Source organism: Bemisia tabaci, chromosome 1, assembly GCF_918797505.1.
Source record: "Bemisia tabaci chromosome 1, PGI_BMITA_v3".
NCBI classification, from domain to species: Eukaryota; Metazoa; Arthropoda; class Insecta; order Hemiptera; family Aleyrodidae; genus Bemisia; species Bemisia tabaci.
In genome coordinates this window covers 62,136,304-62,153,389 of record NC_092793.1, presented here as the reverse complement: position 1 = coordinate 62,153,389, position 17,086 = coordinate 62,136,304, and the positions used below count along the sequence as shown (strand labels likewise).

General features: G+C 37.2%; 1 protein-coding gene across 9 annotated transcripts in view; it reads left to right on the top strand.

Annotated features, from left to right (window-relative positions):
- The window catches only part of Root (ciliary rootlet coiled-coil, rootletin), a 348,852-nt gene that overhangs the window by 320,887 nt on the left and 10,879 nt on the right, over positions 1 to 17,086 (top strand). For all 9 annotated transcript variants that reach the window (XM_072305010.1, XM_072305017.1, XM_072304988.1 and 6 more), the window contains 3 exons: positions 1,687 to 1,802; positions 14,387 to 14,563; positions 15,007 to 15,114. In XM_072305010.1, coding sequence (XP_072161111.1) covers positions 1,687 to 1,802; positions 14,387 to 14,563; positions 15,007 to 15,114 — 401 coding nt within the window. The remainder of the gene's footprint in view (positions 1 to 1,686; positions 1,803 to 14,386; positions 14,564 to 15,006; positions 15,115 to 17,086) is intronic.

Here is a 17,086-nt window from a genome sequence, read left to right as displayed (position 1 = left end):
GGTCTTTTTGCCAACTGAGTTTAATATCTTTCACATAAACTCAGATTACATTTAAATTATTGAAATAATTTACCAGGAAAAGACAATTTACGAAGACCAAAGAAACTTTCAGTCTTTGCAATCTTCTATATTTATCTAACCAAATTAAATTATATGAATGAAGATAAACAACAGGCACAATATACAAATTCTGAGAAGATCATATACTGCTGTTAATCGAAACGTAACTGGAAATAGTTATTAAAACTTGTTTTACAATAGTTTCTTTATACAACTGAAAGAACAGCACTGCAGACTAGATGTTTTGATGATTCCCAGGAACCTTTATTAGAAATGTCGAAATATTAAACAGATGACTCACTGAATAGAGTATCCAGGGGTGGGCCTCATGCCCGAGCTAAAATACGAGGAACAAGGGAAGACAGGTAAGGAAAAGACTAAAAAAATCTGAAAAATCCATCAACCCCCTCCCACAACCCTCAGATACCTGCTGAATCCGTCCAAGTAGTTAATTACCCAGTGACTGCCATGACTGCTCATCACAAATTTCACAATAACTAATGCTGTTAACTGTGTTAAAATTTTGAATCTCTCTATTTCGGTTAATATAAAGTTATAGAATTCATTGAAACGTTTCATGTTTAAATGGTCATTGTTACCTAGGTAAGTATTTTTGGTTCCCCCCAGCAGAAAATTTCACAACGCAATTTCAGCTCACTGACAGATACTGAATTTCGGACTTGAAATGACCACTGAATTCAAATTCATGAACAATCCTTCACTCATCAAAATACGTGGCTCAAAATCTGACAAAGTTCCTTCAAGGTTCCTTGTAGGCAATACAGAAATACTCCCGAGTCATAATAGTAGCATCATTTGGTTTAAAGTATGAGCCCGACATGCCAAACCAATCTATTTATCGACGGTGAAACTACCAAACCACGTATCTCGGTTTGCGACGTCGCAGACTTCCTGTCATACTTTATTTTTTAAATGAAAAACTACTTAACATCCAGTCTTTAAAATTTCTGTGATTTTTCCTCTTTGTGCGGAGAAAATTCCGTGAAAATTTCAAGGAATGATATTGATTTGGTTTGCTTCAAAAAATAAAATGTGAGCGTAGATTTTTAAACACCGCAAACGAGATACGTCGTTTGGTAGTTTCACCGTCGTTATGTAATTGAGTAACTGGAAGCATATCCTAACAGGGTGTAGGTGTAGTTATGGATTTTTCGTATTTATCAACGAGTAGTAACCGCACTAAACCAAACATGCAGAATGCATAACCGCAGGCTCACCGTGGTGCAATTAGCGAAATCAGCATGCGTTTACCGGCGTCATCATTCCTAATTCCCGACGCTTTGACTGTGGTTAACTATGCCAATTGACAAGTAATGATTGTGCAATCAGTGCTTTTTTCTCGGTTCATATGTTTCATACGTGGTTCGCATGTATGAGTCGCTACTTTTTGATGTATTCCAGTTTTAAATTTTGTGAAAGTATTTGTTGTTGCACCCAGAGGTAAAGCAACATCTAAGATTTTCATCTTTTTTGTGGTTACTGAGATCGGATCTGTACAAAATCAATCAAATATTATAAGAACAGTGGCTGTATTATGATTCTCTCATTATTCTACTAACCCTTGAATGTTGTTTAAAAAGTACTTTAATTAATAATGTCCACTAGGCCAAGAAGCACATGAGATGGTCAGACCTGAGACCTTTGTTGAAATTGATCCTGAGACTGTCCGTAAAGGTGTCCGAAATTTGATGCAGCAGGTGGCACAAGTTGAGCGTGAACGGGTTAGTAAATTGACCCTAGTCTCCAAAGTAGAGCACAATCAAATAATTTTCCAAGAATTCATTCATTCATCCATTTACCTATTTTTTTCATCCTAAGACCCAAGATTTCAATGTAATTTCCTGTGAACCCTGTTTACTAGTTGCTTTCCTATTTACGAATATGTACAGCATGTCTTATACAGTATGTCAAGTACAAAAAGGCCCTTCTATATTTTGAAGGTGAAACTGCATAAACTTAATGGCCTGTGTCACACAATCAAAACTAGCCATCAAAATATCATAGTGGGGTCGCTTAGGGTCAATATAGTTCAAATTAGGCCACCAGCATGAAACTTAGTGAAAATGTAGTTTAAGGTACGTGGAACCGAAATCGATCGGGACACATTCTGGATCTCCCATGGTTACCCGTATTTTGGCCGCCATTTTCCAAGATGGCCGCCATAATCTGATATCCATTAGAATTAGGATTTCCAGAATTTGATTCAGTATTTTCAACATGTTTAAAGGAGTCAAACATAGCTTTTACAAATTTATATTCAATATAAGGAGTTTATACTCCTTATAGATGCCTGCGTATATCTCCTTACCCATCTTATGAGGGGGGCAAGGAGATATGTGAGGAAAGAGGAAAGCTTCAAGCACTACAATGAGCACCATAAGCCTATCATCAAACTATCTCGACATGATATGTTCTCCTATTTTGTCTCTCCTCAAAAATTGCATACCCACACTGAAGCAATATGCAAAAAAGTATAGCAGACTTTATTTGAAAAGAAAAAAATTTGTCTAAAAATGGCTAGAATCACAAATCCACAGTGACACTGCAAAAATGCAAACCTTGTTTGCCGTTTATAATATCTTCTCTCTCATTCTATTACATCAAAGCAGAACGAACCAACACTGCTGTTTGAAACTTTCACTGAATACATATCATAAAAAAAATCAGAATCAAGGAAGTTTTCAAGAAATAATGTTAAGTTTTCTACATCAAAAGTAAGTTGGCAGCGTTTCCAACAGAGTATAGCCTGTGCCACACTATCAAAATACTCCATCAAAATGTCAAGATCAAGTGCTGTGCTTGGTTCAAGTCATCGAATATAAGCCAATCACAACACCTGACCTTGATAGTGGGGTCGCTCAGGGTCAACAAAGTTCAAATTAGGCTACCAGCATGAAACTTGGTGAAAATGTAGAACCGAAATCCATCGAGACACAAGCTGGATCTCCCATGGCTCCCCGTATTTTGGTCGCCATTTTCCAAGATGGCCGTCATAAGCTGATTTCCATTATTATCTCATTTTTCAGGCGTTCTAAAGTTTCAGTTAACAAGAAATTTGGCAGGAATATACTTGAGTGTGTCTAGCATGAGAAAAATTTGACATTTAAGTCCAGTTGGCCATTACCCTTACTATTGGCCGCCATTTTGAAAATTAGCGGTTTAGCGCTGTTTCTCCGCGGTGCATTACATTTTCGCGGCTGTGTTGCAATGAGATGTATGAGATTTGGCAGGATTATGTATAAATATGTTCAGAACAAAAATCTATCGAGACCTAAGTTCAGCGGCCATTTTTACCCAGGCTAAAGGCCGCCATCTGGGAAATTAACAGCCCAGTCCTGCTTCTCCAAGGTTTCTCAGATTTGCGTGGCTTTTTTGCAGCTAGTCGCGTGAATTTTAGCAGGAATATCCATGAGTGTGTTGAAAATAGAAATTCACCGGGACCCAAGTTTGGTCAGCCGTTTTACCGCTGAACATGGCCGTCATCTTGGAAAAAAGCGATCTACCCCGTACCTCCGGGGTTTGTCGGATTTTCGTGGCTGTTTTGAAACTTGACGCGTGAAATTTGGCAAGTACACCCACAATTAAGTGGGAAATACAAAAACGTCTAGACTCCAGTTCAGCCGCCGGCCCACGGTGGATCGAGTCATAGTGCAGGCCAGACATGGTACATCATGCGACTTTGTTTGCTATGTTTTCGCTTATAAATCATAACATGATAAATTATTCTCATGTATTTTTTCTCACAGATTTCATTTTTTATGACTATTCTACTGATTATTGGGTTTAGATACGTATTTTGGCATAACTCCAGATAAATAGAGCAATATTATTCAACATCAGATAAGTTTTCATTTTCTACACTCATTTCAGTCGGAGTTTTAAGTGTTCAAGGGACTTTTCTTTCCAATGAAATGTGTAAATAACGTATATAAATGATGTATTACCCATCTAATTCACCCTTCCCCCTCTTCTCCCTCCAAAAAATGAATTAAAAGAAATCCGAACATTTTGAGAGGAAAACAGAGGACCCCCTCGCCCTTCATTCCTGAGGGGGGCACCTCTCTAGCTTTTTTACAAAAGAAAATGATAAGGGGGAAAAACATGAGAGAAAAATACAAATCAAATACACGTCAATCAATCAATACAAATCATGTTTTGCCAGTCACTACTGTACACTGCCGTTATTTATACTAAGGTATCTAATGGAGCTGCTTCAGCTTATAAGCTGAAGAAGCTCCATTCGGAAGCAATCAGTATACTGATTGCTCCTGAAGCTCAAATTACCTCAGTTTCCTCCATTAACTTCTACTTTTTTGAAAAAATTAGAAAAAAAAATCCGATGTAAAAAAAAACACGAGTTTTTGGAAAATAGTTATATGATAGAAAAGAATTTAGGTAATTTTTGACTTTAGCAGCAGGAAGTAGATGAAAGATGCCCTATAGACACCAACTTAATATAATTTTCCCGTCTTTCCTGACGCAAAACAAACGGATTAGTATCATATGCGTCGATCAGGACATTTGAGAGAAAACCCCCGTTATCTGAAACAACAGGGTTTTAACCATGCGTGGAATATGTTTTCTCATGTATTTTTGTCTCCTGGATTCGAAAATGACTTTGGTTTCTCTTCGCCATTCACCAATTTTCCGGAAAGTCGCATTTTCTGAAAGGTCCATTTGAAGTCGGAAATCTCAATTTCCGGAGAATCGGTGGGTGTAGGAGGAAAGAAAAGGTCATTTTCGGATTCAGCACTAAAAATTACTCACAGATCACCTATCAAATGCCCGGTGTTCATTCGCCGCGGACCTATGGAATTCAAATTCCCTCGAGCCGCTCTTTTATATATGAATTTCCCTTTTCGGAATCATTTGAGCTTCATTCCCAAAATGGCACTTTGGAGCACCCAATTTTTCTTGATACTGGATCTCCAGGGATCAGTTAACGCTACTCTACAAAGATTTTCCGTCAATACGCGTAAATAGGTAGTTAAAAGTCTTAACTATATTATTATTTTTATGGTTTTGAGGAATCTACTTTTAAGACCCCGGCTTCACCGGGGTCGGGGACTGCCGTTTGAAGAGTGCCTTAGGGACATCCGACGGGAGGATAGATGGGGTAGATAGATAGGGTTGATGGAGGAGATGGGGGATAGATGGAGGATAGCCTGAGGGCCCCCCCCCATCCCCCGGGACCGATCTGCCGAAGCCATCATTGTACCCGGAGTCAGGGGCGTAGGAGGGGAGCCCCTGCCCAGCTTGCGCCAAACCCTGCGGCAACCCCACGGCAGGGCTCTGGAGCCGAAGACTGGGAGATCAGCTACGTCTCGCTCAGCCCTCGAGGCACCCGATCTTATGTGGCCTCAGAAGGGGGTAGTACACATGACTCATCTCTGCGGTTGCGTCAAACCCGATACCCCCAATTGGATAGCCTGCGGTATTTATCAGAAATTGTCATAAATCTATTGGGAGGAAATACCTATGGGCAAACGATTTGTCCCGAGTGAGGAAACATTTCTCGAGTGCCGCCTGAGCCACTTTGGAAGGGGGTGTGTGCGCTAAATTGGGGTTGAAAAATTGTAAACCAATCATCATCATCATTAATATAAACTTCGAAGGATTCAGACTTTCAGGGATTCTACCTTTTTCTATTTCACTCGAGAGGTTGCCAGATTGTGCGATAAATGTGAATATTTTACATAGATTTGAATTGGGAAAAATGCTAAAAAAGCAACTTATCTGGCAATAATAGAGTCCGGGAGGGACGAGAGGCTGCCTTCCTGGGAAAACCCATGATTTAGCCGGAAATGTCATTAAAACAATTGATTCCGTTTGAAGCATCAATTGTATACTAGGGGAAAGCTATTTAAAAATAATAATTGTAAATGGACACAGATGCTACAGAGAGGGAAAAAGGAAAGGAAAGGAAATGAAATGAGGATATGATTACTAATATGCAATCAGAGAGAATAAAACAAAAACATCAGAGAAATTTATATGCGATGAAAGTATAAGAAAAAAAACACGAGTGGGCTCATTGCGATTCGGAACTCGAATTATACTATCGTTGAGCAGTTTTTAGACCCCTACGCCACCGATAATCTTCTTAAGAGGTAAAGATGAACTTTTGCTACTTCAGTGCAAGTCAAATCGCGGAAGGAGATCCATGGACTGTCCATCCGATGGGATGACGGCCTAGTCAAATGCGTTTTTAAAGAAATGATCGATCCCCATTATCGTTTCATCTCCACACATCTATTCATGTGCAAATAATGGCATGCTCCGGCAACAAGGTTCTGTGACAAAATCATTTTTGCCTCCAGAGTCTCCAAAATGTATACATCTTAGTGATCAAATGTCCAATCACTGAGAAAAATGGCTCGCGGAGCGAGCCGAATGTCACTCTTAGCGAGTGATCGGGGGTCCAGGGGGCGCAGCCCCTTGGTTGGCCGTGACGGACGCGCAAAGCGCGTCCAGAACGGCTAGTACCCATAGACATCTACATCAATGAAGTGACTATTTGTAAGAAACGCCCACGTCCGACTTTTTGCAGGTTTTGATCCACCACCCTTTACGTATGTTATTAATCGCCACTTTGGAAATAGCAGACCATCTACTTAACTCCAGCTAACCGACCCCATTTCTATATGATTCTCAGATCTCGCAGCAAAGTTACCACCAGGATAATGAAATTTAACGAAAGTCTACATTAATGTTTCCATATATGTAAAACATTTAATGCAAAGATAGTGAATGGAGTAACATACTTCACATTGTCAGGTGGTAATTTCCCTCAAACACAGGGCCAAGATATTGTATTATATTTATAATGATGAAACAACTGCAAATGTGGAAGGTTTAATTTGCAGGACACTTCTCTTTCCACATGTGATGGGGAGTATGATCCAAAATGAATTCTGAACTCTATCTAAAACAAATCTCATCTCTAAATTAACCCAAGATGTAAAGAGTTTGCTACGCAGCTCTACATTTATTTTGAGGAAGAAGAATATTGTTTTGAGTGCGCAAAACAAAAAGTATGAAAATTTCAACTATATTTTTGGCTAATTTTGACGCAAACCAAAAGAGTAGTTGCACCAGCCAGACATGTGGTCGAATCAACCATACCTCTGGCTTCAGTAACCCCACCTCTTCCTGTCACCAATATATCAGCCAGAAATTTAGATATTTGAAACTATCACATTTCTTTTTACACCTTTTGCCTCTATTATCCGTAGAATAATCTTTCCCCACTCAAGTTTACACGATTTTAATTCTGATCTTTTTGTTTTGTTTTGTTTTTGTTTTTTTTTCTTTCGTTTATTAATTTATTTTGAGCATATAATATGGTCGATTAACACTGTCTATCTGATGTTTACTATGTGGACCAATTTAACCAGAATCAGCCCAAATGTCTATCAACTTGCCAAATTTACTCTCACGTTTTATTGTCACCACAGAAAATTAGAGGGAAAATCGCATCAAAGCTTTCCGCATTTCTTTACTAACCTTTAAAGGAGATATTCACAAAATTTCAAATCAGAATATTCCTTAGCTTTCTAATAGAAAGCTACAAAATGAGAGGCCATTTTGCAAAGTCTAATACAGTTACCCTGATTCTATGCAAATCCCTCCAATTAATCGTACAATTTCAAGAAAAAAGATTTTAACTATTTCGTTCTTTCCTCTCAGAGGGACTTTAATAATTGTATCAATGATAGACCATTGTACTCATTGCTATTAAAACATGTTCTAATGTTCTGAAGTGCAGCCTGCTCGAACAAAGGATTTGAATTTTTCCAAATATTAGGGTTTTTTTGTACTTTGTACGGTGTGTTGATTTCCAAAAAAATGTAAAACATTTCATGGTTTGTTTCTTTAAAAGACTGTTAGGTACCAAATGAGTTCCAAAATTCCTGCGCTATGGGCTCCTTGTTTTCTTTAACTTCAATTTTAAAAGGTGCTAAAATAGTATTTTAAGAAATGCTAGAAAATTTCCTGCAGTTCAATGCAATACACAACCACCATAAACAATTTTTCGATCCCAGTAATTTCCTAGTCAAAATTGTTTTAAATTCGAAAAATTTTTCAAAATTTGTCAGGTTATTTTTACTTTTTGTAATGTTTACAATAATAACATGTTGAATTGTATTCTTTAAACTTGAACTTAAAAGCTGTTAATTTAGAAAACGTATAGTAAACCACAATGCAAAACAGACAATACATATATCTCATCCAATATCATAACTTCTCGACAGTGATTTTTTTAAAAAAAATAATTAGGCACGGTAAAGTGATTAAATTTTCTTGTTTTTCCATTCTTCTCTGAAATAAATACCTGTCAATCCCCCAAACGCATGTCTCGAGGTTTCTTATTTTCGATCATATTCACGTGTATTCCTCAAAATTTCGTACATCTGGCTGCTACGGGGTAACTAAAGTCCGAGATACCTCGGAGAAACATAGGTTCATTGCTCATTCTTAACCCTGGTAAAAATGATCAGTTGAGATGTTATCAGTTGACCGTCAACCGTGTTTTGGTGCGAAAAAATCAGTTGACATCAGTTGACATCAGTAGGTATCTGATCAGTTGATGTCAGTAGAAATTGTCAGTTGACGTCAGTTGACATCAGTAGATATCTGATCAGTTGATCAATTTAAAAATAATCAATGTTCTGAAGATATTGCACTAATATTGCATCTAGAGAGCGCGCACTCTAGGTGATGTACATAGGTTGTCCCAAAAGTACTGCACGTTTTTTTCTTATTGACGAACGGTAGTAGATATCAACATGCGGTTTGTGTAGTCTTAAAGACCGGCCAATTACCGATAAAACAAGACAAATCCGAGCTCTCTAAGTCAAAAAATGACCAAGTTACAGCGTTTTGAAAATGACTTGTAGAGGGGACCCCTACGGGATTTTCAGCTTCTTTTCTGGAAAAAAAACAAAGAATTAAGGATTCAAGTGGTTTTATTAAATCAATTTTGCAGAATCTTACCAAGATTACTAGCATTTACTCTTCTTCACGGGATGACTGGACACTAGTTTCCTTCTCAAAATACCCTCCATCACTTGCCACACAGCGCCGTAACTGTTCTTCCCAATTCTTCAAAGATGGTTTTTTCGAATTCTTCTTGCCTAATGTTCTTTAAGAAAGTTTCAACAGCTCTTTTCATATCGTTGATATGGAGTTAAACTTCCTGCCTCTTAAGCCCTTTTTCAACGTAGGGAATAACCAAAAATCGCAGGGTGCAAGGTCCGGGCTGATATCATGTTACCAACTTCATTCGATCGCGACGATTTCTCTGTAGAATTTTTGATCAATCAAATCTTTGTTTTTTCCAGAAAAGAAGCTAAAAATCCTGGGAGGGTCACCTCTACAAGTCATTTTCAAAACACTGTAACTTGGTCATTTTTTGACTTAGAGAGCTGAGATTTGTCTTGTTTTATTGGTAATTGCTCGGTCTTTAGGACTACACAAACCGTATTTTGATATCTGCTACCGTTTGTCCAAAAAAAAAAAAAAAACAATCAACTCTTTGTTTTTTTCCAGGAAAGAAGCTGAAAATCCCGTAGGGGTCCCCTCTACAAGTCATTTTCAAAACGCTGTAACTTGGTCATTTTTTGACTTAGAGAGCTCGGATTTGTCTTGTTTTACCGGTAATTCGCCGGTCTTTAAGACTACACAAACCGCATTTTGATATCTACTACCGTTCGTCAAAAAGAAAAAAACGTGCAGTACTTTTGGGACAACCTATGTATTTGGTACTGACGTTCCTTCGATGGTGCACATATGTCATTTCAAATTGATCGATCGTAGAGTTGTGACTAACCTTAAAATCCGCGTCGCCCTAGTCGGGAATAGAACCCACGCCTCGGGATGAAGTTGCAATCCGTAGTCGCAGGCCTCTGAGTCCGTAATATGTTTGTTTATTGACGGATTCTTTTAATATTTTACCATAATTTATTATTTATTATTTTTTATTTCATCGTGTAATTTATGTTTCAAATTCTTTATTAATTGCACTCAAGATATTCATATTCATGTATTTCAAATTTTCATTTTCATTTATTTATTTTTTTTTTTTTATTTTTAACTCTCTTTCATTTTTTTTAACTTTCTCGTTTTTTTGACTCTCTCATTTTTTTTTATTTTTTTTTAAAACCAAATTCCTGTTTTTTTATAATTGCGTCTTTTTCCAGTTTTAATTATTCGGACCTTTTTCTAGTTTGAATTTATATCGATGCATTTATGTTATTTATTATTATGTTCTCGTATCTCAATTCACAGCTCGAGGCCGGTAGATATTTAGTCCTCCCCCGGCAATTCAATGCAAAGGAGAGTCCTTAAATTTAAAATTGAAGTAAAAATTTAAAATTGGGATGAAAACTTTAAAATTGGAGTGAAAAATTTAAAATTGGGATTAAAACTTTAACATTGGAGTAAAAAAAACTTAAAATTGAGGTTAAAACATTAAAATTGGAGTTAAAAATTTAAAATTGGAGTAGAAATTTAAAATTGAAGTTTAAAATGCAGGTTAATTTTTCGGTTGGTGGTAACTATCCATCACCCAGAACTCGCCTCACAATCCTGCAGCTCCCTAGCAAAACTGCTTTCTGTAATTGTTGAAACAGCTTCTCTCTAAGGTTGATCTTCCTAAGACTACCAAACAACTTCACAGGAATCTCCCCCATTGCTCCAATAATAATTGGCACAATTATTACTTTGTCCAATTTCCAGAGGCACTTGATTTCGTCCGCCAAAGGCATGTACTTACTTATCTTCTCAGCGTAAGTGCTCTGAATATTAACTATCATATTATTGGATTATCGTATTATGGATATATTATTATTATTATTATTATTATTATTATTAATAATATTATTATTTTGTGTGTTTTCTTTTTTTCCCCTTTCTTTTTTCTTTTATTATAAGTTGAATTTAATTTTATGTCTGATCCGGCAGATTAATTGGGCATCACAATTTGCCGGGCAGATTAATATTGTTCTTTATTTTATGTTTTACTTTTTGAATAAAATATCTTATCTTATCAGAAAAGAACATACGTACCAAAAACAGCTCCTAGAGCGCGCGCATATTCTATAATATTTTATTAATAATTTTAAAATTATATTTTGTAGTATTTTTACAACTAAAAATGTAAATATTTAGTAATTGCTTTAAAAATATTTTTCAAAGACATTTTCATTTAAATATTGCAAACATATTTTAAAAATAACTAATTGTAATATTTTAAAAATTTGATTTAAAAGATATTGTAAAAGTATTTTTACAGTATTTTCGTGGAATTATTTTCTTGAACATATTTTCCAAACAACGGCAGTATTTCTAAAATATTTTCAAAATATTTTGTTCTAACTGGGGTATCTCCAATATTAATTCAAAAATTCTAATTGACAGAGTCATTTTCTGCGGTAAAATTTGCAATCACCTTAAGTACAATGTTGGTTCAGTTTCTCTTTTTTTTGCCATCCTTTATCAAATTAATTTTAAAGTGGGGCTCTTTTACATACAAATGTGAAGAACCTGCGATTCAACCTAACATTGACATTCATTACCATTTTTTGTACCATATCTATTGCAATTTTTTTCCAACGATTGATTTTAGCCCCTTCAAAAAGGAGGATAGGCAATTTGCACTTAGCCATTCATCTATACGGAAACTTTATAAAAAAAATAAAAAAAAATAAAAAAAATAATAATAATAATAAAAAAAAAAGTTTCTCATTTTTAAGAGATTTCAAAATGGAGACCACTGGTTTCCGCTGTAGGGCCCATTACGTCCACAAATTACGCAAGGCAGTGGGGGAGGGTGTCAAGGGCTGCCTTAGGGGTATTGTTGAAGTAAGGTGGCCGAGGGGCAGAAAATTCCTTTCGAGAGGGAGGGGATCTTAAAACTGGAAAAAGTGCCTTACGTAATTTATAGGACGGCCCTATAGCGGAAAATAGCAAATTTAAAAGGCATAATCCAGCTGTACTCTGATTTGATGCTTGAATCTAAACCTATTCCCGCAACTGATGCCGAATCGATCCACTACTGAAACAGTTTCGATTTCAACCGACACGAGTCTGGCCTCAACTGACATAACTTGGGTCTCAACCGACACGAGTCCCGCCTTATGTACCACATGTTGGATCTCAACCGACACGAGTCCGGCCTCAACTGGTACAAGTCGGATGTCAACTGACTCTAGTCCAGCCTCAACTGGTACCAGTTGGATGTCAACTGACTCGAGTCCGGCCTCAACTGATACCAGTTGGATCTCAACTGACTCGAGTCCGGCCTCAACTGGTACCAATTGGATCTCAACTGACTGGAGTCCGGGCTCAGTTGAGCATCTACTGGTATCAGTTGAAGTTCAACTGATATCAGTAGAAGCTCTACTGATATCAGTTGAAATCAACTGATATCGGTTGATGCTCAACTGATATCAACCGATATCAGTTCAAATTTTAACGGATCATTTTTACCAGGGAAGATGGCGGCCATAAACCGGGGTACAGATAACTGCATTTCAATCTCAGGATTTTTGGTGCCTTACATATTTACACGTGCTCATTCCAAGTTTCATGCATAAAGCTGCAAAACAGCCACGAAAATCCGACAAACTCCGGAGGTACAGGGCAGATCGCTTTTCTCCAAGATGACGGCCATGTTCAGCGGTAAAACGGCTGACCAAACTTGGGTCCCGGTGAATTTCTATTTTCAACACACTCATGGATATTCCTGCTAAAATTCACGCGTCTAGCTGCAAAACAGCCACGCAAATCTGAGAAACCTTGGAGAAGGTTTAAGCCTTGGAAATTAACAGCCCTAAACTGGGCTGTTAATTTCCAAGATGGCGGCCTTTAGCCTGGGTAAAAATGGCCGCTGAACTTAGGTCTCGATAGATTTTTGTTCTGAACATATTTATACATAATCCTGCCAAATCTCATACATCTCATTGCAACACAGCCGCGAAAATGTAATGCACCGCGGAGAAACAGCGCTAAACCGCTAATTTTCAAAATGGCGGCCAATAGTAAGGGTAATGGCCAACTGGACTTAAATGTCAAATTTTTCTCATGCTAGACACACTCAAGTATATTCCTGCCAAATTTCTTGTTAACTGAAACTTTAGAACGCCTGAAAAATGAGATAATAATGGAAATCAGCTTATGACGGCCATCTTGGAAAATGGCGACCAAAATACGGGGAGCCATGGGAGATCCAGCTTGTGTCTCGATGGATTTCGGTTCTACATTTTCACCAAGTTTCATGCTGGTAGCCTAATTTGAACTTTGTTGACCCTGAGCGACCCCACTATCAAGGTCAGGTGTTGTGATTGGCTGATATTCGATGACTTGAACCAATCACAGCACTTGATCTTGACATTTTAATAAGTGTAAAATTTGACAAACCTAAAAATTTAACATTTCAAATTTAAAAATTAGAATCTACGTCAATTTTGAGACCAAAGAGAAATTATGGATGGGGGTACTGTCGCCCTCTTTAGGGGGTCATTTTTGGGCCTTGGATGGGCCGATTATGGATTTTTAGGGGTCAATTTTACGTGAAATTTTCCGTGCTTTTCAATTCTGATGCGATTAATCCGCAATTCGGTCGACAAAAGTGACTTTTAGCATCGTGACCCCCCCTTTACCTCCTAAGGGGGTGGTGGGGGGGGGGGGGGTCGGGACCACGAAATTCAGATTCCTTGGGGTCAATTCCCTATTCAACCCCGCGGTCCGCCCCGACTTCGTGCGACCTAAAACAACCGAGAAAAAGGCCTGGTACGGGTGGTCCAAAACACCCTGTACTTCTTTGCATATTGCTTCAGTGTGGGTATGCAATTTTTGAGGAGAGACAATAAATAAGAGAAAATTATCACATCGAGATAGTCTGATAATAGGCTTATGGTGCTCATTGTAGTACTTGAAGCTTTCCTCTTTCCTCACATATCTCCTTGCCTCTCATAAGATGGGTAAGGAGATGTGCAGGCATCTATAAGGAGTATAAACTCCTTATATTGAATTTAATTTTTGTAAAAGCTATGTTTGACTCCTTTAAACACATTGAAAATACTGAATCAAATTCTGCTTTCCTAACCACAACTCATCCTCTTTATTGTCGCCTACCTCTCATACTTTTTTCTAACTTGCTTCTCCTGAAAATTCTTGCTTTTTCATCCTCTTTATTGACTTCATCTCGTCTGAAAGAATAAAGTTAGCCAAAGCGCTCTTTCTGACAATCAGTCTAAGTAAATTCCCTATACCTATCTCTAAGTTTTGAATAACAATCCAGGATGATTTGAAGACTCAACTGGAGGGTCAGCGGCGACAGATCCTTGATTTGACAGAAAGTAATACAAAAACAGAAGCCAAGATGAGTGCCACTCTGGAAAATGTTCGTCAATTACAAGATGAGAAGGCAAACATTGAGACCAAGTTGAATCAAAAACAAGCATCACTAAACATTCAGGTAATGCGGTAAAAAATTTTGCAGGAATTACATTTCCATAATTTAAAACGCCTGATAGGTGCCGACTTTCAAAAACTAGATATTTTGTTACTATTTTCCGTTATTTTTAATTTCACTATAAAATCTTCTCATTTTACCTAATTTTATTTGTCACCCTCTGAGTTGTAAATAAACTGAAGATCATAAAATTTAATCCACTAGAATGTGGACAAAAAAAGATTTTTGAAAGCCCATCTTCACTCTTTTTTTTTCTCTAAAATTTATTGCAATAAATTAGTAGGGCCAAAATAAATGCTCCGTTTCCTAACTTGTGTAAAAAAAAAAATATTGTAGTTTGAATATATCTATTAAGTGGAGAAAAAACCAAGGCACCTAGCAAAGCAGAACAAGATCCTCTCTGAGGAAAATCTGCTCATCAAGTAATATATATTTATTTTTTTTAGGCTGAAGCTCTTCAAAAGAAAGAAGTAGAGTTAGAATCAGCACTTGAAAGAGTGAATGCTCTGGAGATGTCTCTTCAAAGTGGATTTGAAGAAAAAGGACAACTCGAGGTAAGTTGAAATTTCTAGCCATTTTCTTTTGTTTTGTTTATCTAGTTTTATTCCTATATTTTATGTGGGTTCTTCACTGACTGGAATCGCACGAAATTGACACTGTTCAACAAACAAAAGTGCCAATAAAAAATTGATGTCCATAAGCACTTTCAAAAGTTATGAACACCATTTGGAAAGTGCTACTTTTTGTTAATATATTGTGTCAAATATACTAACAGTGAGGTTATTCATCAAAATCTCCTGTCAATATTTTTTATATTTTTTGATGATATACTTGCTGATAGAGTGCTGAATTGGTGATACTTCATAATTTATATGTCATTCAAGACTTTATTTTTTACCATTTCACCAGAGGAAAAACTTTTTATATTTTACACAAGTATCATCGCGGATCCAGCAAATTAGCAACATTGTTTTTCCCCCATTCAAACCTATGAAAATGTATTGCTTCTTGGAGGGGCCAGGTGCTCTGACAAGAATCGATTATTTAGCATAGATTTAAATGGAGGAAATTCTGTGTAACCAAATTGCTTAATCCGTCTCTGATAATTATAGATTATAAAAACAGGATATCTGGAAGATTTCTAAAGATTACTACATCAATAAAAATCTTTAACTTTAATGATCGGGTTTTTGAGGCCAGAAAATGTCTCTAAATCATTGAGATTTGGGACTTGGCAAATCTTAAGATCAGGGTTTTTCATTATCACCTATTAAAACAACATGGCCGGAAAATTTTCAAAATTTTTTAATTCATGCAAAATCCTGTAGGTAAGTACCCTTAGGGTGCAGCTTATTTTCGTCATGTCGGAAAATAGACGAGGTCCGGGTGGCAATCGGTGCTATCTATGAAAATAATGGGCTGTTTTAAATTTGAGCCAATTTGAAGCTTTTTTAGCTGATGCTCAAAGGGATCAAAACTACAGGGAAAAATTACATTGGTTTAAATGGGCGGGAAAACGCTTGATCGGCGAAAATGCGTTTTTTGGATCTAAAATGCGCTTAAATGAAGAGAACCTGACCAGCTCCTAGAAAGCCTTCCAGGGGCTCATTCAAAACGAGAAAATCACACTTTTGACCCATGGGTGTGGGTATAGGAAGTGTGCAAGACTCGAGTGCAAGATAAAATATATACACCAATTTTGTTCCAGGCTTGAGAAATAGCATGGAAGGCAACATTTTAAAGCGCCTAGTATAGTTCTCAAGGGCTAAAACAACTGTTATACATTATTTCTCATCAAGTTGTGAGATTCATTTGCCTCTTTAACTTCGGAACTCTTATTTTGAGTTTGATCAGAAAGTCTTAAAAGCGATCACTTAGCTTCACTTAGCGCCTCAAAACCGGCTACGCCGTGACCCCCCTGTCCCCACTCATGGGTTAAAAATGTGATTTTCTTGTTTCGAATGAGCCTCTTGACGCCTCTCTGAGAGCTGGTCAGGTTTTCTTCATTTAAGCACATTTTAGTTTCAAAAAATGCATTTTCGCAGATCAAACGTTTTTCCGCCCATTTAAACAAATGTAATTTTGCCCCGTAGTTTTGATCCCTATGAGAATCAGCTAAAAAAGCGTCAAATGGGCTTAAATTTAATACAGCCTATTATTTTTATAGAAAGCACCAATTGCCACCCGGACCTCGTCGATTTTCCGACTTGACGAAAATAAGCCGCACCCCAAGGTAGGTACCCTGTAAAAAGCACTGAATGACTCTCAGTCATAAAATAATGCAATACATTTCTTTTGGTCCCTAAAAAGTCACGATAAAGTGTATTTTTATACAAGAAAAAAAAACATTAGAAACGTGGCCCAAACTGTATGTTACAAGGTGGTAAGTAGTGCTGGGTCCACATTATTATGCAGGGAAAACAGGACCAAAAAAGTCCAAAAGTTTCAATCATAGTAAAAAATTTGAGCTCTAAAAAGACATACATACAAGTCGCTTTTGCACCTGTACACTCTGCGACGCCTGAT